This window comes from Eptesicus fuscus, chromosome 2, assembly GCF_027574615.1.
Source record: "Eptesicus fuscus isolate TK198812 chromosome 2, DD_ASM_mEF_20220401, whole genome shotgun sequence".
Taxonomy (NCBI): Eukaryota; Metazoa; Chordata; class Mammalia; order Chiroptera; family Vespertilionidae; genus Eptesicus; species Eptesicus fuscus.
Window position 1 is genome coordinate 83,311,037 of NC_072474.1, and position 27,572 is coordinate 83,338,608.

Below are 27,572 nucleotides of genomic sequence, written 5' to 3' on the forward strand. Positions count from 1 at the left end.
GCTAGAAACTACAGATAAACATTGACTAATCGGGTCCCCACACCCACACACATACCCTCACCCTTAGAAACATTTCCTCGGATGGTCACACGAGCCACTGAACACTCTCTCACCCTTGGAGAGCATCTTCCCACAGGCTTGCTCACACACTGGCTTTTTATTTGAGCTCTCAACTCTCAGATAGGAATTTCATTAACAAAGGAAGGGGAGGGGAAATGAGGAGGAAAGGATAGACGCTGGGGGAAAGCAATGACAATCGTTTTCAAAGGGACCTAATATTGTGTCATCCCGGGCTGAACCTCCCTTATAACTGTTCTTTATTTGTACATTCTGTGCCTGAAAACAAAATAACTTTTCATTGATTGGGCCATTATCCAGGCTCTTAGCTTGGCACCCAGCCCCCAGAACTGTGAAATCAGCCTCATCAAGCCTATGCTTTGAAATGAGAAAACATCTGACTGGAAGCCCATTCAAAGTAAGGAATTTGGCTCAAGGCTCCAGGGTCCTGAGTGTCTTCCTTCTCTTGGCTGCATCTCTCTCATCCAATCTTGGTGCAGAATCTTGCTTGGCTAGGAAGCAGATCAGGAACAAGGAGTCAGTCGTGCTGAGAACGTCCCATGAGACTCTCAGAAGTCACCGCCTGAATATCAAACCTGAATAACCAGAGAGATGTAACCTCGGCATACTTGCAGTTGTTTTCTTCCTGCCCACGCTGCAGGCTTTTCAGGTCCTTGCTTGAGAGTGAACTCACAGGCGTAAATAACGTGCTGTCAACTGCCTGTGTCAGGCAGCTCAGCTATTTAAGCAGGCCAGCATCAGAAAACTCAGCTTCCCAACCCAGCCTTCACCACTTCCACGTAAGTAACTTTCAGAGGTCTGCCTTTAAGGTAGGAGGAATGAACTTTGTGTAGAAGCGACTGAAATGCTCCAGTTACCATATTCGCTATTCTGCTTTCTGTTGGAAAAGGTGGAGGTGTAAGGGAGAATGAAAGTTAAGAGCTGGTCCCAAGCAGGGAGCCAGGGAATGCTGAGGGATGTAAGTTGAGGTGGATTTGGAGCAAGGGGCTGGCTATGTTGGCCTTTTGGCCAGTAGGTGAGATGTTTTTCTCACTCTCTCCTATCTCTGAAAGACACTTGGAAACCAGCGCTTGTATGACTGTGCTCAGTTACACATGAGTTTATCATTTAAAGCCACTATGGCTGTGCTACGTCTCAGTTTAAAATTAGACATAATATCATTTTAAAATATTTTTTGTGTTCAATGTAGTGGGGAAGGGGAGGTATCTCTGGTTTGAGTAGAGGTGGCTCGACTGTAAATTTGCAGTGCTATTTCTTGTTACTTCTAGTTCTCATAATACTTATCAGTTATGAAAATGAAAATATTGATCTTGTTTGTGATGAAAAGGAACCCCATGCTCTGGGGTTTTGAGAAAATGTAGGTTTGTGATATTTGAGCACCATGGTATCCAGGTAAACTGTTAAGTAAAGTGGAACAAGAATTATTGGGGGGAAAAGGGCACAACATACCACAGAGCTTAGGTGAGACTATCTTAAAGAGAGGAGGAATGCAAAAAGTTCCCATGAAGTAGCACTTCACTCAACAAGGTCTGTAGTGTCTTTAGTTAAGAAGGGTCAGGATAACCAGAGCAGGCAGAGGACAAAATAAAGGTACAGGGGAGGAGAGAAGGGAGGGATGGGGGGCGGATGGTAGCGGATTTATAATTAGACACCATAGTCACAAAATGCATATAGAAATACAATAAGGATGACATTAATTCCATAGTTCCTGCCTTGGGTCAAGAACCAGTGACTAAGATTAAGAATCTGGTGAAAGTCAAGAGCCTTTTGAAGGTAGTCCCCCCACCCCCACCCCCTTGTCCCCAGTACACACCATGATGTTCATTTTCTGGACCGCTAGAAGTCCAAACCCTAAATTCCATAGTTGAAACCAAGGCTTTTTTTTTTTTTTTTTTAAACTGAGCTGAAGCTGCTGATTTGAGACCCTTAACCTGGCTGGCAGGCACTTCTTAGCCACCAAACTGAAGCTCAGTTAGAAGGTCATAAAGGTCTGATTTCAATCGAGCAACTTATGATGAAGGGGCTTCTCTGAGCAAAGATAAGTTGGGGGCCAGGAGGAAGAGGAAACAAATGAAAGGTAGCTCCTGTTCTCACAGAGCTGACATCTAAAGTACAAAAACGAAGTGATAAGAGGCCAGGCAAAAAGTAGCACACACTGTGTGATTTCATTGATAGAAAATGCAAACTAATTGATAGTAACAGAAAACAGATCAGTGGTTACCTGGGGAAGGAGGGCAGGAGGAAGAGGGGTGGCAGGGTTACCAAGGACACAGGGAAATTGGGGGATGGTGGATATGTTCGCCATTGTGATTGTGATAACCATTTCTCATAAGTGAAACTTTATCAGGTTGTACACTGTAGACACTGCAGCATTATATGCCAATTACACCCCAACAAACAATACTTGAGCAATAGATCTTTTTTTAAATAAACAATTTTTTTATTTTTTAAAAATATTTTTTTATTGATTTCAGAGGAAGGGAGAGGGAGAACGAGATAGAAACATCAATGTTGAGAGAGAATCATTGACTGGCTGCCTCTGGCAAGCCCCCGACTGGGGATTGAGCCTGAAACCGGGGCAGATGCCCTTGACTGGAATCTAACCATGACCTCCTGATTCATAGGTCAACGCTCAACCACTGAGCAATGGCAGCCGGGCAATAGGTCTTTTTTTAATCATTAAAAGCATCTCTTAAAATCATCCTATGCAACATACTGAAAATAAAAAAATGAGTATGCTTGGAAGATTCAATAAATAAAGTAGAGGAGCAGACCACCACAATTGTGGATTTTTGTAGAACTTGGAGGGTCCCAGGGATCAGTTAACTCAGTTTTGAACCTGGGACTGGGTCCCACCTCAACCAATTAAATCAGAACCCCTGGGCGTGTAGCCTGATATTGTATTTTTGAAACTCTCCAAGTGATTCTGATGTAAAACCCAAACCCCTCACTTCATAGGTGAGGATAGCGAGGCCCAGCGAGGGGAGGGGTCACTACCCACTGGACCACACCCCCCAGGGCCCAGGGAGGACAGCAAACAGGACCTCAGAGGAAGAAGGATCCCCTGAGGCCATCGCTTCTGGGTCCTCAAAACCACACTTCCAAGCTCTAGCTAGGATAGGGTATTCAGTGTGTTTCAAGCACATTCTTGGAACCCAGACATGCTCTGGGGCGGTCCACAGGAGGAATTACTCAGAGCCTCAGAGGTGCATTATTTAAGGACTGTGCTATCGCATGAGAAGGGATGGTGAGGAGGGATGTTTCAAAACTAAAGCTTCCTTTTGTTCCCTACATAATACCTAGTGTAAGCCAGAGGATTGTAATTACTAATAAGAACCGTGGCTGACGCACCAGGCACTCTGCTCTGGCGGACAGCCAAGCTGCTCCTTCAGGAACTAGCCTGAGTTCTCAGCATTGGGGTGAGTCTACTGGGCACTACAGGGTCTTTTCAAAGTGACTCCCAGATCTCAACACCGGGCAGACACGTGAGTGGGTGACGTTTGTTCTTGTGGCTCCTGTTCTTCCTGTCTGTCCCTCACCTCAGCACCTGTGTGGGTGCAGGGGTGCCCACGGCCTAGGACACCTGGCCATGTTGTTCATGGTTTCCCATCTCTCCGCCAACCCAAACGTGCCCGATTTCCGGGGTGTAATATCCTCAAAGCTTTACTTACTCATTCTGGAAAACTAATTGAAGTTATAATGTTAATAGATAAGATTGCTTAATGAGTTATGTCTCTCCCTGGTATAGTAAGTAGGTTCCAGCAAGATAGCGCATCTGAGAGTTTTCCGAAATGTTATATAAATGTAATTACCGTTTGGGACAATCAGGGAAATCAAAGTTTCAGGCAAAACTCATAATCCCTACCAGTCAGAATTCCAAGCAACTTGCTGGGGGAAAAATATACCAAGATTGGGGGGGTTTTCAGTAGAATTCTTCAAATCACATCCCATGAGGAATTCCCTACAGACTGTGGGCCCTGAGAGATTTCTTTTTCTGAATTGGTTTATTTATTTAGTTAGTTAGTTAAATGCATACATCCTCATAGGAAGTGGCTGCATTTATCTTTCGGGGGGGGGGGGGGGGGTGGATGGAGCGCCACCTTAAGGTTACTAAAATGTCAAGAAATTCTTCTCATGGGGCTTTATAAATATCACCTGGTTTCTCCTTTGGAACGAAAGCTGCCCCTGGCAGAGCAGTTTTCCCTGCCTTAGTGACAAGGAATCCCCCTTCCTACAGTCTGGGGCAAGGGGTCCCCTAAGTTCCTGCGACTGTGGGCCCTTGACAGCCCTTTCTTCCACTGGGGAGCTGAGCCTGCTGCAGCTCCTGCTGGCAAGTGGCAGCTGCCTGTGGCACCTCCTGCCCCCGGGAGGGGCGGGGCCAGGTGTGTAATCAACCTCCCTTGGAGCCGCAGCAGAGTCTCCGGCGTCTGGGAGCCCAGGGCCGCCGGGCAGCCAGAGGAGAGGGCACACAGTCTTGACTGGTGAGAGCAGCAGCGAGGAGGAGGGGCGGGGGAGGTAAGCATCACCCTGAGCCCCAGGCGACGGGGACACCGGGAGACGAGGGCTCCAGCTGGGGGGGGGGGGGGGGGGGGGGGCGGAGGGGGGAAGGATTAGGCTGCTGGCGTCAGGGTGGTGGCCAACGCTGCTTCATGCTGCAGTTTGGGAGCCAAATGGTTCCTCTTTTTCATTTAAAAATTGTTTTATTTAAAAAGGGAGTGATGGGTTTGCACAGATGATAACACAGGTTTGTGTAACTGTGACAGAATGCCTGCCAAGTTCTCTTAGCGTGGAATGGCTTAATTGACATAGACTTTTTTTTTTTTTTAAGACCGCGTCATAACCTAACCTGGATACATTTTTAGAAAAATGTTGATGGCTTCCTCAAACTTTTAAAGCGCCAAGTGAATGGGGTTGTGGATGGGGCTAGGCAAAGATGAAATTGTGAGCGTGTGGGTGAGCTGTGGCCCCGAGAGTGATTTATAAAAGACTCACCTGCCCATTTGAAAACCAACACCTGAGGATCCTGAGGCAGCCCCTGGATCACACCCATCCTGCCTGCTGGCCTTGGGTGGGCTGGTGCAGAATAGCCTTGAGGCTGCAAACAAAAGGGATTCTCCTGATACACAGAGGTGGTGGTGGTGAGGTAGGGGGGGGGGGGGGCGGGCGGGCAGGTTTTCTTCCTGGCCATTGCTGCCTTGGCCGCCGCTGCCTTCAATGACCCTGGTGTGGATTTGTTATTCCAGCGCTATTGATTGTGCACACACGTGGGTTTGGGGTGTGTGAGTACGTGGGCAAGCAGGTACAGGTCAGCCTGTCCTTTTCATTTGCTGGGAAAGTGCCTTCGTGGATCCTTACGTTGAACACACCCTTCCACAGAACCCCAGTGTAGATAAGTCCTGGCAGAAGACAGCCTGTCTTGGGGAGCAGAGTGTGGGGCTGGTGATCAGGAACCTGGGTTTTATTTGCAGCTCTAACTCAGCTGTAATGGAGGCATAGCCCATGGACACAGACAATAGAGTGGTAAAAGGCCTGGGAGGGTCGCGTATGGGGTGAGGGCGTCAGTTGGGGTGGGGGGGGGGAGACATAACAAATAAAGCAGGAGGGAACCCAAAAGATCAGTTGTCCAGTGGATTATTAATAGCACCTCCTTTTATTCTCAAAAATGCATGGCCTGAGAAATGAACTGTGTGGTCTCCTATGAATGCAATTCGTAAGACAGTAAAGTGAGCTGCTCTAAATCAGGCGTCCTCAAACTACGGCCCGAGGGCCACACGCGGGTGTTTTTGCCCTTTTGTTTTTTTACTTCAAAATAAGATTATGTGCAGTGTGCACAGGAATTTGTTCATAGTTTTTTTAAAACTATAGTCCGGCCCTCCAACGGTCTGAGGGACAGTGAACTGGCCCCCTGTTTAAAAAGTTTGAGGACCCCTGTGTAAATGTTAGGATTTGTTGGTGGCTGAACTGACTCTGGACACAGGCCTGCCCATGCCTCATTCTGGCCTCTCTGCCAAGTCACTCCCTCCCACCATGACTCAGTGTTCTTATGGGAAGCTTTGTATCTGTCCTGCCCAAACAGAAAGCTGGTGTATTGATATTGTCTTGACAAAAATAAGTTCAGTATAAATGCTGGGGGAATTATTCACCACAAGGCCAAGTTACTTTATTTGTTTCATGTTCTAAAAAGCCCAGTGGTTGGTGTTAGCTTATGACCATGTTTGGAGAGCAATAAAAGCACTTTTAAAAGTAGAGAAGTTAATTTTTACCCATCCTCAAATAATTTCTTGTAATTTGCTTCCAGTAATTTTGATAAAATGTTGATCAAACATTAAAACCCTGCCAGATCTTTCGGAACTGCCTTGATCTTTTATGATAAAAACAAAGCTGCGCTGGCCAGTGTGGCTCAGTTGAGTGTCGTCCCATGCATTGGAAGGTTGCGGTTCGATTCTGGGCCAGGGCACATACCTAGGTTGTGGGTTTGATCCCCAGTTCCAGCACCTGCGAAGGCAAGCGATTGCTATATCTCTCTCACATCTATGTTTCTCTCTCTCTCTCAAAATCAATTAAAATAATAACAAAATTTTAATATATATTTTTTATTGATTTCAGAGAGGAAGGGAGAGGGAGAGAGAGAGATAGAAACATCAATGATGAGAGAGACTCATTGATCAGCTACCTCTTGCACGCCCCACACTGGGGATTGAGCCCACAATCCAGGCATGTGCCCTGACCCAGAATCAAACCATGACCTCCAGGTTCATAGGTCGAACCTCAACCACTGAGCCACGCCAGCCAGGCAATAAAATTTTAAAATTAAAAACAATCTAAGGCAGACATCTACCAGTTCTAATCTCTTAGGGCATACTGGGCAGGAACTAATGCCAGTCATTCTATCTATACAGATTATGATTGAAGTTTCCTAGAATTCTTAAAGACAGGACAGATATGCTTAGAGAGTTAGTCTTTGTTGATATATTTTCATTTCCTTCCTGTATGGTTTCTCCATAAGGAAATTTACATAAACAATCTTCTTTAGCTCTTATATTTCCTCACTCCTTTCCAAATTTCTGGTCTACCGATGCCCAGGAGTGAAATCTGTTTGTTGTGTTTTTTATATATATATAAATATATATATATATTTATATATATATATATTGATTTCACAGAGGAAGGGTGAGGGAGAGAGAGATAGAAACATCAACGATGAGAAGGAATCATTGATTGGCTTTCTCCTGCATGCCCCCTACTGGGGATTGAGCCTGCAACCTGGGCATGTGCCCTTGATGGGAATCCAACCTGGGACCCTTCAGTCCATAGGCCGACGATCTACCCACTGAGCCAAACTGGCTAGGGCTGAAATCTGTTTTAGCAAAACTTTAATTCAGTAACCTATGCCTGGGAGTGTTTACACTTTATTCTGTATTCTTCACGAACTGCCTGGGGAGTGGCATAGCACTGTTTGGAGATGGCTAGAACCGGGGTTTATGAAGCAGGAGCATTGTACCTGATTCACAACTTGAAAGGGTGGAGATTCCTAGGAACTAGCTCAACAGGGCTCCTAGACGACTAAATAATAATAAAATAAAATCTGTAAGGAACAGCAAGAGAACCTGATATTATTTCACTTGAAGACGATAAGGCCAGAAAGCTATTTGATGATGGTGTGGGAAAGTATGTAGGGTAGTCATAGAGGTCAATGGCCAGCTATTCACCTTGCCCTTTGAAGGGGGAAAAAAAGCCCAGCATGAAGGTGTAAGCTGCAGCATGAAGGGTATTGAGTGAGCCATGAAGTATCCCACATCATGCAAAAAACACATTGGAAAGAATTATATAGTCAAGCTCCAAAAGATGGGGCAGACCAACAATATTTTAATTTTTGAAGTCTTTTTCTTTTTTCTTTTTTTTTTCTTTAAGAGGAAGTTATGCCTGCTTGCATTAGTTAGGTCACAGTCTGTTTCTTTGGCACTCCTCTATCTCTTTTGCTCTCTTTAAACTCGACACCATATATTTTTTTAAATTCTTTATTATTTCAAGTCTTACATTAGTCTCCTTTTTTCCCTTGTTGATCTCTCCCCCATCCCCTTAATACCATATTTTTAAGATCTATCTACATGGCTGATTATATTTCTAATATTTCTAAAGAATTATGTCTAACTTATTTTGAATAATCTGCTATTTATATACACATAATCCTTTGGTGTTGGACATTTCTCCTTTCTCCAATTCCCATAAATAATTCCATAATGAATAGCCTCATACGTATACTCAATCACCCTTTAGATCTGGTTGTTGGGAGACAGGGGAAGGGAAGGAGTGGGCTAGATGGCCTATATTTTCTTTAAGCAATATGAAATACTGAGTTGTCCTTGAGAAATGAAGACACATGACATCACAAGTCCTACTCTAGTATTTCAAACAGAGTTTCTCTGGGTTCTTTAGGAGTTTACTAGGATTTTCATAGTGACTGAAATAATTTTCTGAGGTCAGTGATCTCCCCTTTTCAATGTTATTTTCTTAAACTTGAGCTAGTTAGTTTTAGAAGCATTTTATTTCTCCATACTGGTCTTTTATTTTTTCCTTTTAAATGAGTTTTTATTGATTTGAGAGAGAAAGAGGAAAGGAGAGGGAAAGAGAGATAGACGCCTTGATGAGAGAGAAACACCAATGCCCCCCTGCATGCCTCATGTTGGGGATCGAGCCCACAACTCTGGCATGTGCCCTAACTGGGAATCAAACCTGTGACCTCTTGGTGCACGGGTCGATGCTCAACCACTGAGCCACACCAGCCAGGCGCTCCGTATTGTTCTTTGATTACCCTGGCAAAGCAAATAAAATGTTCTAAGAAATCTTATTAGTTATAAGGTTGAGTGGAAGATTCTAAAATGTTCCCCTCTTTTAACGATTACAAAACCTGATGTCATGCGGTTGCCCAATATTATGTCCTGAGTCACTGGGAAAGCTGGATTAGAACCTTAATAATGGTACTTTGTGCTTATATAGTGTTTATAACTTAAAGTGCTATTCATAACATAATCCATCTCATTGACCTCTACAGCAACCCTGTGAGATACGTGGAGGTAGGATTATAGTTTCACCTGTAGAGGAAGAAATGAAGGTTCAAAGTAATTAAGTGAGTTGTCCAAAGTCACTTGGAGATCAAAGTGATGTTGCTGGAAGGAGAATGAAGGTTTTCTAAGGCTCCATCCATCCTCCTTTGGCAACATTATGTTTGATGCTCAGGGAAACAATCTACTGCAGGTTCAGCGTTATCCCCTGAGCTGGACTTTCCGGTGTATCTGTCCTTTTCAATGATTTTGTGATGTTAATGAGTAGGCTAGAGCTGCACAGCCAATAACAACTCAATAAGGCCCATATAACTGAGCCACATGGCAACAGACAGCATGTATGGTTGGACTTTGGCATAGTATGGGGTTCTACAAAGGACCAGGTGTGTATCATTTTATCCATTACCTAATTATAGTAATAAAATAAGCATGGTCGTTGGACCATAAAAAATAATAATTGATTCAAGTATATTTGTGCAAAGAGATAATTCCATTTTTCTCAAAGAGTCTTTTTTGTACATTTCACAAAGGAAGTTATGCCTGCTTGCATTAGGCAGGTCGCAATGACCTATGAAAGGGCAGCCTAAACATCTACTGGTCGTGCACATGCCATACTGCGAAGGTCTCTAACTGCTGTTCCTTTCTAAGCAATTAGGGCCTGGGCAAACATATTGTAGAACACAACATACATGAAAAAAGCATGATGACATGCCCCAGACTTACAAATGAACAGCCCTTTTCACAGGCACTCGGAATGAGTACATTTTCACAAAGAAACTCTGTTTTAACATTCTAACGTGACTGAACGGCTGCAGAGTATTATGACAATTCTGTATTCGATTTTTAAAATACCAGGCTGATTTCTATCACCAGTATTTAAGTTTTTGAGCACCCCTTCTCTTCTATGCAACAAACACATATATCTTCCTAGCCTACAGTCTGTGAATCTAATTAATCTAATTAAATTTCTTTTTGTGTTTAATGGTTTTCTTTAGAAAATACTGAGATCTCTGCCCCCTCCATAGGAAAGAAAAAAAATCTTCCTGTCAAATCTGTTGTTGTGTTAGGGCATCAGATATTTTCAAAGAGGAGATCTGATCATTCAGTGTATTTCACAAGTCTCACCTCTCCTGTATTATCTGGTTTGAAAAGACCTGCGCACATGGGTGTGCTCCATGGAAATCTCTAGTACAAGCTGTTGTTGTTCCTTTGTTTACATTTGATCCTAGGATGGGACTGTGTTTGAGATGTAATGGATATTCCCACTTACTAAGTAAGCATCAGCACAACCATACTAACAATACCCAAAGCAGGCAGAGGCCCAAGCATTATTCATCCTACCAGACAAATTTCTACCCTGCGTATTCAAACTGCAATAAAAATGAAAGGTCAGGAAATTGGAAGCCACCCTGTATCCTCCTTACTTGTAACCACACAGAGTTGCAACAATAGGCTTTCTTCAGAGTAAAGAAAGAAACTGTTACTGTGGTTTTATTCTCTAAGATCCCAACAGACCTGCATCTTACTAATCTGTAACAGCATTGCAGATGCCTAAAGTCAACAGGAACATTTCTATCTTTCTACACCTAAGTGACAAATTTAACATTTTACCTAGGATAAGGGGACCAGATGTCCAGGTTTGCCTAGGGCACTTGTGATGTGTGCCTGGTATCTTGGTGTAATTACTCATAGCACCTCTTTTAAACTTAAATGTTCCATGTTAGATGGCAAACTGTACGTCGTACGTCATGTTAATTTAACAGGTAGACTGAATATTAAAGAGCACGTTGGTTGAAAATGTTTCATGGGCTCTTTAGTTGTCCTTTGAAGTAGAAAGTTGGCACAGAGCATTTGGCAAATCAGGGACATGGCTTAGACTGGACCCATGTCCTCCCATTTCTCAGGCCAATGACATCAGTAAACATTGATGAGGAATAACACGATAAATTAAAATGCAGGCTATTCTGATCATAAGCATTTTAGAGGAGAAATAACCTCAGAAGTCATCTGGCCCAATATCTTCACTTTTCTTTTTTTCTTTTTTTTATTGATTAAGGTATTACTTATGTGTCCTTATCCCCCCATCTTCACTTTTCTGAAGGAAGAAATAATATAACATTCTGGAAATGTCTGTATCACTTTAGTTTTCTAGGCTGTTTCATGAGCGCAATCTCACTGGACCACAACTGCAGTAAACAGGCAAGGACGGAAGTTCTCAGCTACATTTTAGAGAGAAGGGGGCTACATTTCAAATAAGCTTAAAAACCTCAGCCACGGTCGTGTGACTTTTAAGCAGAGGAGTTAAAATAGAAATCCAGGTCTGACTCCTTGCCTCATGCTTTTCTACTACTCCATACCAGTGTAATATTTTCATTTAGAATGGAAATTTTAAATGTATCCTCTATTGCCCTGCCAGCATAGCTTAGTGGTTGAGCACTGACCCAAGAATCAAGACATCTGGGTTTGATTCCAGATCAGGGCACATGCCTGGGTTGCAGGCTCAATCCCCAGAAGGGGGCGTGTAGGAGGCAGCCAAACAATGATATTTCTCTCTCATCGATGTTTCCATCCTTCTTTCCCTTTCTCTCTCTCTAAAAATCAATAAAAACATATATAAAATAAAATGTATCTTCTACATACAATTTACCCATTAAAGATATACAAACATCCCCCCTGTAACTAATACTGTATATTCAAAAACATTTTATTTCTGCTTCTCTCTTACTCTTCCAACCTACAAAGAGCTCTGGCCAGCAACTAAACTGTTCTTGTCTGGCAGCGCTGCTTGGTGGCTGGCTCCAGAAATGCGACGCATAAAATCGCTCCTCCTTGTCCCTTGGGTAGAAGGATGAGGAGAGGACCATGGGAAGTAATCTCTGGCTTCCTCTTGATTGTTCATTGATTCTGTCTCAAACAACCTGCTGCTCACATCCATACTTTTCAACATTCCCCTTCTTCCTCTCTCCCCCTCTTTATTTCATCTATGACACAAATACAGCTCTGATTATTATGTCTTTATACGATAAAGGGAAGTCATACTTTTTGCAGTGAAAATGAAGTTCAATCTACAGGCATTCAGTAAGCATCCACTGGACACCCAACAATGTGTCAGAGACTATTCTGGACACTTGAAATACATCAGAGTTGTGCTATGATCCTCTAAGATCATCCAAAGTCGCCTGAAAACCTCTTCAATATCTGCACCAAAACCTCCTTTCTCTAAGCCAGTTTTTAACTAAAACTGCTTTTTCTTCAGCATTTGCTTTCAAAATGAAATGATTTCTTATTAAATTTCACTAGGATATTTGAACAGGATTATTTTCTACCTCCCCCTCCCCCCAGTAACAAATAGGTAGTATTTTAGTTACACACCTTTTTGTGGGTTAGCCTTGGATTCTACCTACAATTTATAATGTTCTTTCGAAATAAAACTTTTTCTGACTTCCAAACCATCATCATAGAGGTAGACCTTTGGAAAAGCAACCTGCTTAAAATATGGATATCTTCTATAAGGAGATAATGGAAATGAGATTGTCCTCTTTCATTAGCCTATTTATTTCTAAGGAGGTAGATTAATACTCCACTTTATCACGGCACATTCAAAAAAGAAGCCTAAAGTTTGATTATTATCTTTCACCACTTCCTTTTGTTTCCATATATAAAACTTTGGATTAGAACATGAGTTATCAATAAAAAGAATTCAGTGTAAGTACAAATAATTTTATGTCCGGGATTAATTTTTGACTCACTGCTGGTAGTCATTCACAGACACTCTCCCTTCCAATAGCTGCCATAATATCTTGCTATTTTCTGTAAGTGGCCATAGAAAGTCTGGGCCACCGAGTTCTTCTACTACATCTAGGGATTAAGTAGAAGAAACAGTCATTAAGATCCATCTGGTCTGGTTGAAGCCCAGCTTTCTATTCCATTCTGTCGGATGCAGTAACTTTTTCTCATTTGCATACTACATCATTAACATAATGTCATCTTTCAATTAACTCTGTGCCAATTACAGACAAGCATGTGGGGAAGGAAAGCCGGTCAGGCTAGGGGTGCTGGTGACATTAGCTGAATCACTGGCTTGTCCATTTAGCTGGGTCAGAGATGTGTCTGGTCACCAGCCGTGAGAACCATGCCACAGGGAAGGAGAGGCTGCTCCCAGACCAGCCCCACCCCACAGGGGAGCCACAGCAGACACAGGACACCCCATTGCTTTACTGCCCCTCTCTCCACAACCACCCAGCAAGGCTTTTCTGTCTGCTTAACTGCTCAGTGCAAGGGAGAAATACAGGGTAGTGGTTAATAATATGGATGCAGGAGCTAGACTTGCTGGGCTTAAAACCCTGCTCTGCTACTCATTGGATTTGGATAGGGGGAAAGTTATATACATCCCCTTAGGAGAGTTATATACATTTTCATCTATATCAGTTTCCATATGTGTAAAATGGAGCCATTCAGAGGGCCTTATTTCTCTGATGATTAAATGAGTTAATGCATTTAAGACGTTTAGGACTGTGCCTGGTGCATAGTAATCACTCAAAACATATTTGGTTGCTATTGTTATAACAGGGGTGAGGTTTCTGTATGCAGTTCAAAAATATGAATCAACTCCGTACTGTTTGGGGCAGTGAGGACCAAGACATATTAGAAGGTTGGAAAGTTATTTTCTCCAATGTTGTGTTTTGGTTTTGAACATGGCCAGTCCTAGTTGTGGAAAACACAGAGCAGTGTCTTCCTAACTTGTGTTCTAAATCAAGTCATGCCAGATGGCATCATATAAGTTCAGTTTAACAGACATTTAATGAGTACCTATTACGTGCCAGGTACTTCTAATGAAAGCTGGAGAGATTTAAATGTATAAGAGATGACATATCCACCATAGAATATAATTTAGTGGGGAAGACAGGCTCATGAACAAACTATTTCCAAAACAATTTCCATCTGGTCATTATTCTCATAGGACAAGACAACCTAGAAAAATCTACTCACCAATTCATAGTATATTTTGTTCCTGCTTATTTTTAACTTTCTCACTACTCATCTTCTTTCCTATTAATGTTTCCTCATTAGTAGATAAAAGGATAAACTGGGGAGTGAAGTAGAGGAATGAGCAAAGAAACCATTAAATTAGTGAAAATACCAATAATTAAGTAGAAATCAATACACAATGTGGAAGTGCTAATGAGAAAACATGCTTAAGATATGACCCCACCCCCACTTGGTTAGTCTTCAGAAGTTCCACCCAGGGAAACATCTTCTCATGAAGCAATATATACAGCATTTTATTTCTTTAAAGGTTCCGGTTTCAGATAGTGTGCTTTGCCAGCCCAGAAAGCTTAAAAAGGGGACTGTTACCCAGAAAGAGTGAAACTTAAAAGCTCTTCTGACCAGTTTGCCACCCAAGAGACACCCCACTGAATGCTTAGCTCACACTCACTTAAAGAACAGTATCTTCTGTTAGCAGGCACCTCACAGTTTAGAAGCACTGTCCCTATAACTATACATCAACTTTTGCTCCATTAACTTAAATTTCATTTTGCTCTTAATTCTGCTGGGTTTCCTGAAATGGGGGGTGGGGGGGCAGAGAGAGGCTTCTAGAAATGAGGAAAGCGAATCCAAAGACGAGGGCCTCGAAAGCAGTAAGCTGAATTAGCAACAACACAGAGCACATACAGACGTGCACATCAGATATGCAGAACTCCAAAGCAAAGAAGGCAGCACTTCCTATTTTTAAGCCTTGGATTAACCACGAAGCAATGCAATCCCAGAGCAGGGATGAGACATCGAAAAACCAAACCTCATGATTTCTTTGCCTGACAAAACTGGGGGGAATAAGACTACGTGGGAGGAGATGGTCCCTGGCGACCAGTTGGAATGGCATGAATTCAAGTATGAGTTGGCATCTCAGTCTTCCTGCCTCACTGAGTCAAGTGCAGCATGTTCTGGGAGAATTCTGTGCTGGTCAGTGAGCTGGCAGGTGGTTCTTAGCTTTTTACACTGAGCTCCTAACCTTTTACACTGGGTCAAAAGTTAAGAGCTCAGCTCTTACTGGACAGACTTGAACCAATCTCCTCAGTTTATCTGCACCTCCAAAAATAGAGTCAGAAAAAACTTGAAAGGGGCGATTCCATCATCTCTGTTGCGTTGGTGCGAAGTAGACACTAGAGCTTCCCAGGGAATGTGTGGAGGTCTGTGAGAAGGCTGCAGCTGCAGCAAAGGGAATGAGGCTGGAGAGACCACAGTAGGACTGGCCCACACAAGAAAGACCAGCCCCCAGCCCAATTCTTCACTAAAAGTGACGACGACTAAAATTAGAGCTCAATGGTCCAAACCGGGGATTCAGAAATATCTTAGAATTTCTGACATCAGTAGAGCATGAGGAGAATATACAGTATTTTGTAGGTCTAAATCGATCTTGATGCTAATGACATCACAAACTGCCTTTACTGCTGTAGCCAATAGAAAAGGTAGACTTCTGAGCCTTCTTCTGACTCTGTAGACAAGTAAGTTAAACTTTCCTGAGTGCAAAACAGGACTAATCCCATTCTACTTCCTAAGAAAGGATTGCGAGAGAAATGAAAATATCTACCTGCTATTGAACTCATTAATAGATAAAAGGATAAATTGGGGAGTGAAGTAGAGGAATGAGCAAAGAAACCATTAAATTAGTGAAAATACCAATAATTAAGTAGAAATCAATACACAATGTGAAAGTGCTAATGAGAACACATGCTCAGCACCCCATGATTGTCGTATTGCAGTTCCAACACTTGAGTACATTATTTGATTTTACATGATTATATCCTATTTTAAACTCACAGCCTAATAGTCCCTCTCTTTTATACTTCCTGTCTATCCCAACATCTTTTCTCCTTCTTCATTCAATCATTTTAAATTCATCTCTGCGGTTTTTATTTGGAGACTTCAAGATTCACTTTTTTGGAGAGGGCAATAATTGATATGATTAACACAGTTTAAAGTGCAGAATCAAGTTCTGACTTCTGTAGACGGGGAAATCGTAACATTTTTTACATAATACCGACAAGGTCTGCTGTAATTAGTTTTCCATACATCTTTTGTATTGTTCTTGGTCACCAATAGAAATAATGAGCTAGCCTGGAGACAAAGTCTAAATTCTTTAAAAATACCTCAAATCTCCTAGGCTGGAACAGGAAATACTCTTATAAGCAAACAGTAAACATTTGGAACCTTTTAGCCCCAAGAAGTTAAACAGGGTGAAAATATAAATAGCTTCAGGAAGGTTTAGATATTATTCATGGATAACAAGAATACATAAAAATAATAGTACCCTGTCCAGTGTGGATAAGTGGTTAGAACGTTGGCCTACACACCAAAGGGTCATGGGTAAGGGCACATACCTGGGTTGCAGGTTTGTTCCTGCCTCGGTCAGGGCATGCAGGAGGCAACCTATTAATGCGTCTCTCACATAAATGTTTCTCTCTCTCTCTCTCTTTCTCTCTCTCTCTCTCTCTCTCTCTCTCTCCCTCTTCCTCTCTCCCTCTCTCCCTCTCTCCCTCTCTTCCCTCCCTTTCACTCTTATCTACAAACAATGGAAAAATATTTTCCAGTGAGGATTAACAAATTTAAAAAAATAATAATAGCAAAAAATAAATTAGCAATACAAGTGTTGATGAGGATGTGGAGCAAAGGAAATTCTATGCACTGCTGGTGGAAATGTAGTTTTGTTCAACAACTTTGGAAGACAAGTTAAAATTATGTTGTAAAGTGTATAGCCACATACCTTAGGACCAGTCCCACTCCGTGTATATATCCTAGACAAACCCTCCTAGATGTGCCTCAGAAGGCATATATGAAAATGTCCAGAAAGAAAATGTTCATCATAACAACAACAAAAATGCAAAAAACTGGAAAACCCCAAACATTCACAAAAAGAAAAGAGCTCTGAATATGAATGAACTTCTCTAAATGTAGAAATATGGATGAGTCTTGCAAGCATGTTGACCAAAAAAAAAAGCAATTTACAAAAAATTATATGTAGTGATACCATTTTTATACATCTCAAAAACATAAAATCTAAACAAAAGTGCTCTTTTAGGGAACCGTACATATGTGATAGAACTAATTTTAAAAGCAAGAGAATGATTAATACAGAAGTCAGAGCCTTGGTTTCTTCTGGAGGCAGAGAAGCCAGAGGGTGGGATTGGGAAGGAAATACAAGTAGCTTCCATAGGCCTGGTAATAATTTAACTTTGTTTATTTAATTTATGCTTCATAACTTATATGTACATTATATATATATTCTTAGATACCTAATAATACTTGAGTGGGAAATGAAAATTCTTACCTCCCTAATCATCTAGGGCAGTGGTCGGCAAACTCATTAGTCAACAGAGCCAACTATCAACAGTACAACGATTGGAATTTCTTTTGAGAGCCAAATTTTTTAAACTTCAACTTCTTCTAACGCCACTTCTTCAAAATAGACTCGCCCAGGCCGTGGTATTTTGTGGAAGAGCCACTCTCAAGGGGCCAAAGAGCCGCATGTGGTTCTCGAGCCGCAGTTTGCCAACCGCGGATCTAGGTAAACACCTTTAACATAAATAAATAGGATCAGAGAACACGGCCGCGTGTCAACCAGGCATTGGAATTGGTTTAGGGAAAAGCCAGCAATTTTCATTTAACCACTTTGGAAATGTTTAGGCATCATCTCCCCTCCCCGCCCCCCATCCACAAAAGAAAACACAGCCACAAGACCAATGACTCTTTGAAAACTTCATAAGACATTAATAACCACAGCAACAATAGAACGTGTGCTAAAATTAAAGTTTAAGAAGCTTTAAACTGTTTTTAGTTCTTTTCATCTAAAATTGTTTAGACTACCTTCAGAGAAACTTTTCAACAGTTTCCTTACTGGCGAGAGTTGAGAAGCTTTATTAAGGCCAAGGTCACTAGGATGATTTGGTTTATAAGTTTCCTTTAAAAGAAAGAGAGAAGAAACAAAGAAGCAGCAGCAAGCACTTGTCATCCAAAGAGGGCCGACATGACAGAGTTTTGTGGGGAAGTGAAGTAGATCTCACAGTAGAGGTTAGATCGTTCAACTTCATTTCTAGAAACCAGCTCTGTTTGAGGTACCTTGGAGAAGTAGGAGCTTTCAAATGCTCCTCCCACAAATCTCCTCAGCAGCCAGCCAAGTCCAATGCTCCTCAGCCCACTAACCCAGGGGATACTTTAAAGTCCACGGGGGCCTACCCATGAAACCTCTTTCTGAGTCCCGTAACAGGAAGCCACGAAAATAGAATAAGAGAAAATGCACCTGATTAAGTCGAAGAACACTAGCCCGCCCGGGAATGACAAAACAGCAATTCAATTTTAAAAAGAGGGAAAGTACATGCCTAACAGTCCTTGCATCTGAGTCCAGTCTAGAAACCTGTTCATTTGATTAATCGTTCTGAAGGACCGAGGGCTCCACAAAGAAGTAGCACATTTTCAAGGAAGAGCCAGCGTAACTGTGCCAATGGAATTTAGACGACGGAACCTTTCCAGGTCAAGAAATAAAATCAGGGGCAGCCATTTCCCGCCTCCTGTGTTCTTTTAGGCAAAATGAGCAGCGGTGGGTGGTTCCAATGGGCGGCTGTGGTTTGAATGGGTATCCTAAGAGGGCAGTCAATGCCCATTCAAAGTGGCAACAAGCCCGTTGCCCTCATGATCTTTCTGGCCAAACTGGAGGTGGAATGGACTGTTGGAAGAAGGGTAGCAGAGCATGGGACTGAACCTGAAGCTAAGGCTTTCCATTCGAGGGTGCTGGTCCCCAACGGGGTGACACTGGGAAAGTAAGTCTTCCTGGCCTCGTTCTCCTGGGCTGTTACAGGAGAAAATGGAAGTTCTGTGTCAAAGAAACGGGGAGATAGGTGCCCCCAGGACAGGAGGCATTTCTGACCTGGCTGGACCCTGCCTGACTCAGCACTGTGACAGGAATCACTGCTAGGGATTGTCAGGAGGGGGAGCACAGAGCTCCCTAAAAACAGGGAGATGTAGCATATTTATAGCAGCGGCTATTTGCCTGAAGCCCAAACACAGGGCGATTTTACAGTGACCTGACAGGTGGCTTGAGCCCAAGATTCTCTCTTCCCGGAAAGCCTCTTCAAATGACCTAGCGGAGAGGGAAAGGTGTTTATTTAGGGAGCCTGGGATGCAGGTCACTATAGAAAAGGCACAGGTAACATTCTGCAGGCAGACCTGTGGAGGGTGGCCCTTCCCAGGCACAAACCACATCAGAACGTGCTCAGGATTGTAGCTGATGGTTTTGCAATGGTTTGTTACAACAACAAACCAATGCGATTTCCACACTTGCACTTGTTTTTTACTGTCAGCAAGGTGAGGTCCTGGCCTGTTAGTACCAAATCCACCGCCAAGGTCTTGACGGCTCTAAACTTATACCTCCATATATTTTCAATTGGGGAGAGGGAGTGGAAGGGTGCACAGCTGGCTTTTTCTTTTTTGGGGGTGGGGGGGCAGTCAGAGGCTACTTAGGAATGCAGGAAGTCATGTTGCCCCAAATCTGCTAGAGCAATGTCTGGTTCTAAAGTGAGGATATACAAGAGACCTTGAAGCTTGTCATTGACTTTACAGTGTACTTTATGTTAACATATTTTTATTGATTTCAGAGAGGAAGGGAGAGGGAGAGAGAGGGATAGAAGCATGAATGATGACAGAGAATCATTGGTTGGCTGCCTCCTGCATGTCCCCTACTCGGGATCAAGCCGGCAACCTAGGCATGAGCCCTTGATCAGAATCAACCTAGGACCTTTCTGTTAGCAGGCCGATGCTCTATCCACTGAGCCGAACCGGCTAGGGCAGCCGTGTATTTTAATACAATCACAGGGGGAGTCTGAGCTTTTAAAGGACAGCTGCTGTCGGTTCTCCTCAGTTGGGTTTTGGCTCTGTCTTGGGGTCCTTACCTAGAGGGCACACAACCAAGTGGGGTCTCCCCCGTGTCATGTGGAACAATGGCCAGGCCACGCGGGGCAGTGGGCAGCAGGGGGCCCCGGGCCTCAGCCTCATGCCTAAAACTCGGGGTGGAGGGAGGGAGGGAGGAGGAGGGGGGTGCATTGCAGTGACTCACAGCAGCCCTCAGGTGGAAATGTCTCCTGATGCTCCTCTCCGTGGGCCCATCGCCACTTCTGCAAAAGGGAGCGATGCAAAGCGCCGCCCAATTCGGAGCAGTCCCTCTGCCCCACGGGCCATTCGTCTGGAGCAGGAGGCGTGGGGTGCACGGCCCTCCCTGCCGAGGGCTCCTCGGAGGCCGAGCCACGCGAACCGGTGCGGCGGCCGGGCACCCACGCCCTCGGTCTCGCCGCCCCGCGGGCAGCTCCCTCCCCACGAAGCTTTGAAGGCGGTTTTTCAAAACCCGCGCCGCTTCCTCCACTCCTTCCTGAGTCTCAGGGCGAGAGGCGCGCGGCGTCACCCTCCTCCCGGCCACACAGACCGGGACCCCCGGGCAAGTCCCTGTAAGACTCGCGGCAGGTTCCCCGCGGGGCCGAGGGCGCCGGCCGCGCCCCATCCCCGTCCCCGTCCCCCCGCGCGTCCCGCCGCCCGGCCCCGCTCACCGCCGCCGCCTCTCCTCCCCCCGCAGCCGCGCCGGGACCATGTCGGCGGAGACGGCGAGCGGCCCCACGCAGGACCAGGTGGAGATCCTGGAGTACAACTTCAACAAGGTCAACAAGCACCCGGACCCCACCACGCTGCTGCTGATCGCGGCCGAGGCCGGCCTTTCCGAGGAGGAGACGCAGGTGAGGCCCCGCGCGCCCCGACCCCCGTCCGGGGGGACCCGTCCCCGGGGCTGCGCGCCACCCACGCGAATATAAATAAGGGCGCCCCTCGCCCTCGCCTCGCCGCCCTCCCCCGATCCTTCATCGCTCTCGCGCGCACTCCGGGAGCCCGTTCCCGGGAGCCCCGATTCTGCATCGCTCCGACCGCTGCGCCCCACCTTCCCGGCTCCCCGGCTCCCTCCCCTTTTCCCCGACCCTAGCCCGCGGGGGCTCCCCGGGAGCGGCTTAGAAATCTCGCGTTCGTCCTTCCTTCACGCTCCTCTGCTGCCGGGACCAGCGCTCTCTCCTTCCTCCGGGCTGGGAGGAGCGCCCCCCTCCACGCCGGCCCCGCTGGCCCCGGCTCAGTGTCTCCCCTGGGCGTCAGCAGCCCTTGCGGAGGGGTGCCGCGTGCGCTCTGAGCCCAGCGCCCTCACCTCTCTCCGCGGCCGTGTCAGAGCTGGAGGGGACCTGGGAGACCGGCAGTAAACGCAGTCCTCAGGTTTGACAAACGAGGAAACCGAGGCCCAGAGAGAGGGGCTTGCCAGGACGGCAGGGGCCCTTCGTTCCACGCCATCGCCTCCCAGCTTCCCCGCAGCTGCAGCGCTCAGGTTGCCTAGAGCCCGGGAGCTTTGGTTCGGATATTTGAAATCTCCCGGGCTCTCAGGTTTAATCTTTGAGGGAGTGGAAGCAGATGTTCCCTTCAATGCATGGATTTTTAAATCTATTTTTAAAACCCCCTATATTATTCTGAAAATTGTTTAGGGCAGCGAATGAAACTGTCCGTGATTATTAACCTCCAGGTGCAGTGTTGGTTATTTGGTAACTCTGACTTTATTTCCCCTTTGGTCATGGAAAGGCAATTGGTTACGCATGATACGTACGACTACTTGGAGCTGCTCTAGCCTCTCTCCCATGGAAGCCCAAAGCACTCACACCTCCAGTCTCCGCTCCAAAGCAGAGATACTCTTATGCTTCCCATTGCATACCCCAGAGCATCATCAGACACCTGTCCTCTCCTCACCAGGAACCACACTCAGATGAGGCTTCAAAGCTTGTCCTGGGAGCTCCGGTGGAGCCTAGAACTAAGACCCTCCACCCCAACCCCAAAGTGATTTTTATGAATTAAGCCAGGCGCACTTCGGACAACTTGCTTCTAGAAAATCCTCTCACTCCTAGGTCAAAGCGAAAGTCAAGCATCCCTGTTTTCGCAAAGGGAACAGCAGACCGTGGTAGGAGGTGATTTGCTGTAACCCAAGTCTTACAGCTCATGTTTCTTGGAACCCGTGAGGAGGTGGCCTGCTGAAGTTTCATTATTTAAAACCCCATGCTATATTTAGAAAAGAAGTGCGATCACAGAGACAGTAATTACTCATCGTTTAAAGAGAAGGCTGTGGGTTTATTGTGGGCGCGGCACCAACCGGGCGGGGGCGGGGGGTCTAAGCTCTTCTCAGCCTCTGATTCTCCCGTGGTGAATTGCCACCATCCCCTTACCTGTAAGGCGGAGTCATTATGTGGACCTTTGTAATGGCTGAAACTTGCAGGTGTTGTTCCATGCGCACCCTCCCAGTATTACATCGCTTATTTGTCACAACTATTAGCCCTGTTGTTCAGGGAAGGGACCCGAGGCACAGAATGGTTAGCTAATTTGTTCAAGAGCACAACGACGACGTAGCAGAGGTAGGATTTGAGCCCTGGCAGTCTGGGCACCATCCAGACTCCTCACGTGGATGGGATGCTGCGTTGTCTCCGCAGAGGAGGAACGCAAACACCTCGGGGGGGCTGGGAGGAAGAGACTGGAATTCCATTTATATTTCTTCCTGAGCAAAATCCGTGCATTAAATGACAGCCATCCCAGCTAGATCCAGCCTTCCCTCAAGATTCACCTTATATTACAGAACTGACAGGAAATCACGTGCGGGCCAGGAAGCAAGTAAGGGCACCTGCTTCTTTTTGTGATTGAGGTCGGCCCGTTCAGACCCCTGCACGGCAGGTGCCTCTGCCGCTTCTCCCGTTTCCTCGCTTCCACCTTCCTCCAGTGAACAGATGGCAGACCCAGCCCTGAAACCAGTGGGTGTGGGGGTGAGTCAGCCTCACAGCAGGGCCCCTGGCTTCCTTTTCCTGCCGTGGGGTCAACACCTCTTCCTCCCCGGGCTGCCATAGCTAGGCTTGCTCTCTGCCTTCCTTTTTAGACCCGCAGGGAAGCCTCTGAGAGCCCAGAGCTCAGAGAGAGGCAACCGCAAGTTGGGGGAAGAGGCTTCCAAGGTATCCCTCTGTCATCAGGTGGGGGCTCATCTTCCAACTCCCCATTGTTTCCACCCCCACCCTCCTGCCCCCTTCAACCCCAGTGCGCACTGGTATGTGAGAATGGTTTCATCTTTAACCTTTCAAACAGTATTTACACTTTTAAAGTATCTTTTTTTTTTTTCTTAAGTGTCTTCTGGAGATACTATGCCCATGATGAACTTTCAGCCGTAAATAACATGTTTATTTCTAGCAGGCTTTGCAGGGGCCCTTTAAATAACTCCTGGGGGCCAGGGGTGTGCTAGGCCTCCACATAAGCAGGGTATCAGCACACCCTGTTTCCATTCTTTATTATCGTTGTCCCTTTACACCACTAATAAAGGCACCAAAGTAATTTTTATTTCATCTCCTGATTCCCTCATCCCTGACACCCCCACCTCCAGAATTTGAATCCTATTGTTTATTTTCCTAGAACATAAAGTAATGCGTCAGTAGAGAAAATAAACAGGAGATGCTCCTAGGACAGTGGTCGGCAAACTCATTAGTCAACAGAGCCAAATATCAGCAGTACAACGATTGACATTTCTTTTTGAGAGCCCAATTTTTTAAATGTAAACTTCTTCTAACGCCACTTCTTCAAAACAGACTCGCCCCGGCCGTGGTATTTTGTGGAAGAGCCACACTCAAGGGGCCAAAGAGCCGCATGTGGCTCGCGAGCCGCCGTTTGCCGACCATGGCCTAGGAGCTAATAATCATTGCTGATGATCTGGCAGGGGCAAGAGGGGCTAGAAGGTGCCACATTCTCTGACTGGGGGCTTTGGTGACCTCTGACTGACTGTCCCACTGCAGGACAATGTTCTCTGCTGTGGGAGGGGGCACCTATGGGAAGCCAGAATGACGTGAAGGGTGACCTAATGGAAATACCTTTTTAAGTTGCATCTCCCGAATAGAATAGGTTTTTCTCAGGGCAGTAATTTGATATCGCCTACATTTAACTTAGATAAACCTGACAGAGTACCGACCCCTGTGTCTTGCATTGTTTTGAAGTCAGGGTTAGAAGCCTCTGGGAAAGCTCTTTCATCAGCCCCTTGGGAGGTCGAGGTGATCTGGCGCTTTCTATTATCTCTAACTCGAGCCCAGTGTAGCTGGCACTGGTTCTCAGAGAGGTTTCCAGTATTTTTATCGGCTCTTCGTGTCCTGGGACTGTTCCCAGAACTCAGTGCTTTTTAGTTGTAGACGTTTTATCAGTGGAATAAAGACCTCTAAAGGTCTCCTCCTGAAAGGGATGAAATGTTAGTTACTAGAGAAAAGGACAGGAACAATGTTGTTTTGCCTCAGCCCCTCCCCATCACAGTGTCTAATTATCATCTGTTCACTTGGAGTAAATAAATCTCCATCAATGGGTGAGGGTAATGAGGGCATTCGTTTATAAGCAAGCGAGGGATGAATGTCTTTCCCAGGGGATGCCTGAGACAACGGAGAGCCAGGTGGAAAATTAGTATTGATGTGAGTGAGATGTGGAAAGATTCAGCTCTGCGGGGGGGGTGGGGGGGGGGAGAAGCAAGCAAGGTGTTGAATGGTTTTTGTTGGACAACAACTGCTTTGCGAAATTATTACTGGTATATACATACGTGATTTACAACACATATCTTTAGAAAATAGTCGAGCTTTTCTTGAACTTTGTCCCTTCCCCCGATGTGAGGGTTCATCTGGTTAAGCATCTAGATGCCATCTCACCAATTCACCACGGTGGTCCTTGCTGGTTGTTTTCGGTAGCTGTACATTAATATTCTGCCTCATGAATAGTGTAAAGATGTGGGTGGCTCTTCTGAATGAAGCCAGCTCACTCATTTTGTCCTAAATGAATCCTGATAAAAACGAGACTTTCCTCCTCCAAGTTTTAATTAGTCTTTAAGAACGCTGCCCTTTATTCAGCCCTGGCAACTGGAAATCCTATTGAATCAGACCCTGTAGCCTTGAAAACCCCCCCATGGAGCTACCTCATTAATGAAGCCGGAGCCATGCTGCCCTCACACAGGATTTCGGAGTTAACTAAACACACACGGATTACAGAAGATACTGGTGCCCACCTTTAGCAGTAGAACTTTGATTAAAGCCGCCAAAGTTACATGAGCTCTCTCTTCTCCTTAAGGTTCGTTATCCCCAGGTGTGAAATACGGCACCCACACAGCAATCCCCAAGGAGAAGGCTTCCCTGCGGGTGGGTAGTCAGTCAGCTGTCCCTGGCTTTACAGGACTTTTCTCGTGGCCACCCCGCAGTACCAAGGTGTATAAGACAACTGATCTTAACAGCTGTGTACAGCATTTCAGTGTGTGAACTCTGTTGTACAGTTAGTGGTGGGGGGGTTGCAGGTATGGTCCCGTGCTGGGCAGCCAGCCTAGCAGTGGTGCAGAGCCCTAACGTGTCCTGTGGCCTCACTCCCTTCTCTCTCCACGGGCCTTAATCCTTAGAAACACTCCTCCTCCTGTGGTTCTCACCCTTTCTTCTGATCTTGAGCTTATGCCACACGGCCTTGCAGCTCCCTCGATCTCTGCAGAGAGGACATCTTCCCCAGCACGGCCCTAGAGCCTGCCTGTTTGTTCTGAGGTTAAATGTGCAGCTGGGCAGGCGTCCATCTCTGCTCAGTCAGAACCCCTGCTTTCTTTCTCACAACACTGTGCCATCAGCACAGTCCAGGTCTAGCATCCCAGAGCCGTGCTCTTTCTGCTCCCTCTCTGTCCCCTCATCTGCTTACTCCTAGAATAGGTAAGTTCTAGAAATCCCAGAAGGGACAACAGCGACCCCCTGAGCTTACCTCTCTTACAGTTGAGCTGACGTGTGCTCTGTTTTTAGAAACTTCCTCAAGTTCTCAGAGCCAATTGGTCACAATAGAGCTCCCTGTTGGCAGGACTCGGGACTGCAGGGCCCCCCGGTGGTCATCTACCCGAGCAGCTTGCCTGTTTACACCAGCAGGACATGAAAATATCCGCTTTCTAAATGTACACCATGATGTGTGAAAGGTGGGGAAGTACCACGGAGAATAAAGTCTGCAGGTCCCGACTCCCCAGAGAGTCCTCTAACTCATCCTCTCCCAGGTCCATCCATGCTTGCTGCTTCTATTTCTCACTAGTCCTTCTTCCAAGTTTTTGTTTTGTTTTGTTTTTTAAATCCTCACCCGAAGATATGTTTAATGATTTAGAGAAGAGAGGAAGGGAGGAAGAGAAACATCAATGTGAGGAAGGGAGAGAGAGAAACATCGATGTGAGAAAGAAACATTGATCCGTTTCTTCCCATAAATGCCCCAACTAGATATTGAACCCGCAACCTAGTTATGTGCCCTGACCGGGAATTATGTGCCATAACCTCCTGGTTCATAGGTTGATGCTCAACCATTGAGCAACCCTGGCCAGGCAATCCTCCTTTCTCTTTGGACCACAGAGGCTATCTTTTAGAAGGGAATGGACATCATTTTTTTTTTTTTTTTCAGTATGTGACAGGTAATTTTTCACGTTTCACTCCTCCAGAAATGGTTTAAGCAGCGCCTGGCCCAGTGGCGGAAGTCGGAAGGCCTACCCTCAGAAAGCAGGTCCGTTACGGACTAAGGAGATGGGGGGCGTGGGCAGCTCCCCTCCATGAAGACCACCGGCTGTTTCTCTCCTGGGCTTAACCAAGCTGTTTTGGTTTGTCAGTGTCGTGTTGTATGTTCACTGTTAGCTGTCCTGCTATGTAACACAATGTTGTATTTTTTTAATGTACAGAACTAGAAAATACAATAACAATAGGAAGCTATGTGCAGCTTCTGGGTAAAGCAGTGGCTTGACGAGGCAGGCGATGTGGCTTGCCTTTCCCTTTGGGTCACGATGACAGAGGGTGTGAAAATCACCTAAGTTTGCTTTGGAGCATCACCCCATAATAACAATTTACTTTCACCATCCATTTCAACGCAGGCAAGGCCTCTGTTGAAAAGATAACGTGACCAAGAGGGAGAAACATTTTCTTCTGAATCTACTTCCCTGAGTTGTTTTCCTTGTGTTTCATTGAATACATTGAAGTTGTATGAGAATACAGAGGAATATTTGAGTCATTCAGATTTCAATAAGTAGTTCCTTAGATCAAAGCTGCATTAACTTAGAAAGAACCCGGTTGGGCTAAAAGACAGAAACTGCACAAGTAACAAGACAGAAAAAGCAAGAAACTGAGAAAGAAATCCACTAAAGTCTTTGATTTACTTTATTTAAATGCTTTTGTTAAATTTATTTTGCTAGCCAAAATGAACTGCTTTTTGTCTCTAAAATGATATTCTAAATAAAACATTAACTTTTTGTTGAAAATGCACTGAGTCCTCTGAATTTTTTTTTTCTTACTGAACAATAAGCATTTCAAAGAAAAACAGAATGACTCC

The 27,572-nt window shown here is 45.2% G+C and overlaps 1 protein-coding gene across 4 annotated transcripts; it reads left to right on the forward strand.

The window, feature by feature from the left end:
• Nucleotides 1–612: 612 nt before the first annotated feature.
• Nucleotides 613–27,505, forward strand: HOPX (HOP homeobox). Of its 4 annotated transcripts, none has more exons than XM_008140331.3 (3): nt 613–857; nt 20,755–20,911; nt 26,695–27,505. In XM_008140331.3, the coding sequence occupies exons 2-3, from the start codon at nt 20,768–20,770 to the stop codon at nt 26,770–26,772; spliced, it is 222 nt and encodes a 73-aa protein (XP_008138553.1). In that variant the 5' UTR covers nt 613–857; nt 20,755–20,767; the 3' UTR covers nt 26,773–27,505. The 4 variants fall into 4 exon arrangements, with proteins under 4 accessions (XP_008138553.1, XP_054584815.1, XP_027999648.1 ...); XM_054728840.1 differs by lacking the exon at nt 613–857 and adding an exon at nt 3,415–3,497; XM_028143847.2 differs by lacking the exon at nt 613–857 and adding an exon at nt 4,512–4,593.
• The last annotated feature ends 67 nt before the right edge of the window (nt 27,506–27,572 follow it).

What these genes read in the sequence shown, in the direction of transcription:
- HOPX (XM_008140331.3), top strand. Translation starts at nt 20,768, where the DNA reads ATGTCGGCGGAGACGGCGAGCGGCCCCACGCAGGACCAGGTGGAGATC. An exon ending in TTTCCGAGGAGGAGACGCAG is followed by an intron (nt 20,912 to 26,694) that starts GTGAGGCCCCGC and finishes TCACTCCTCCAG; the next exon opens with AAATGGTTTAAGCAGCGCCT.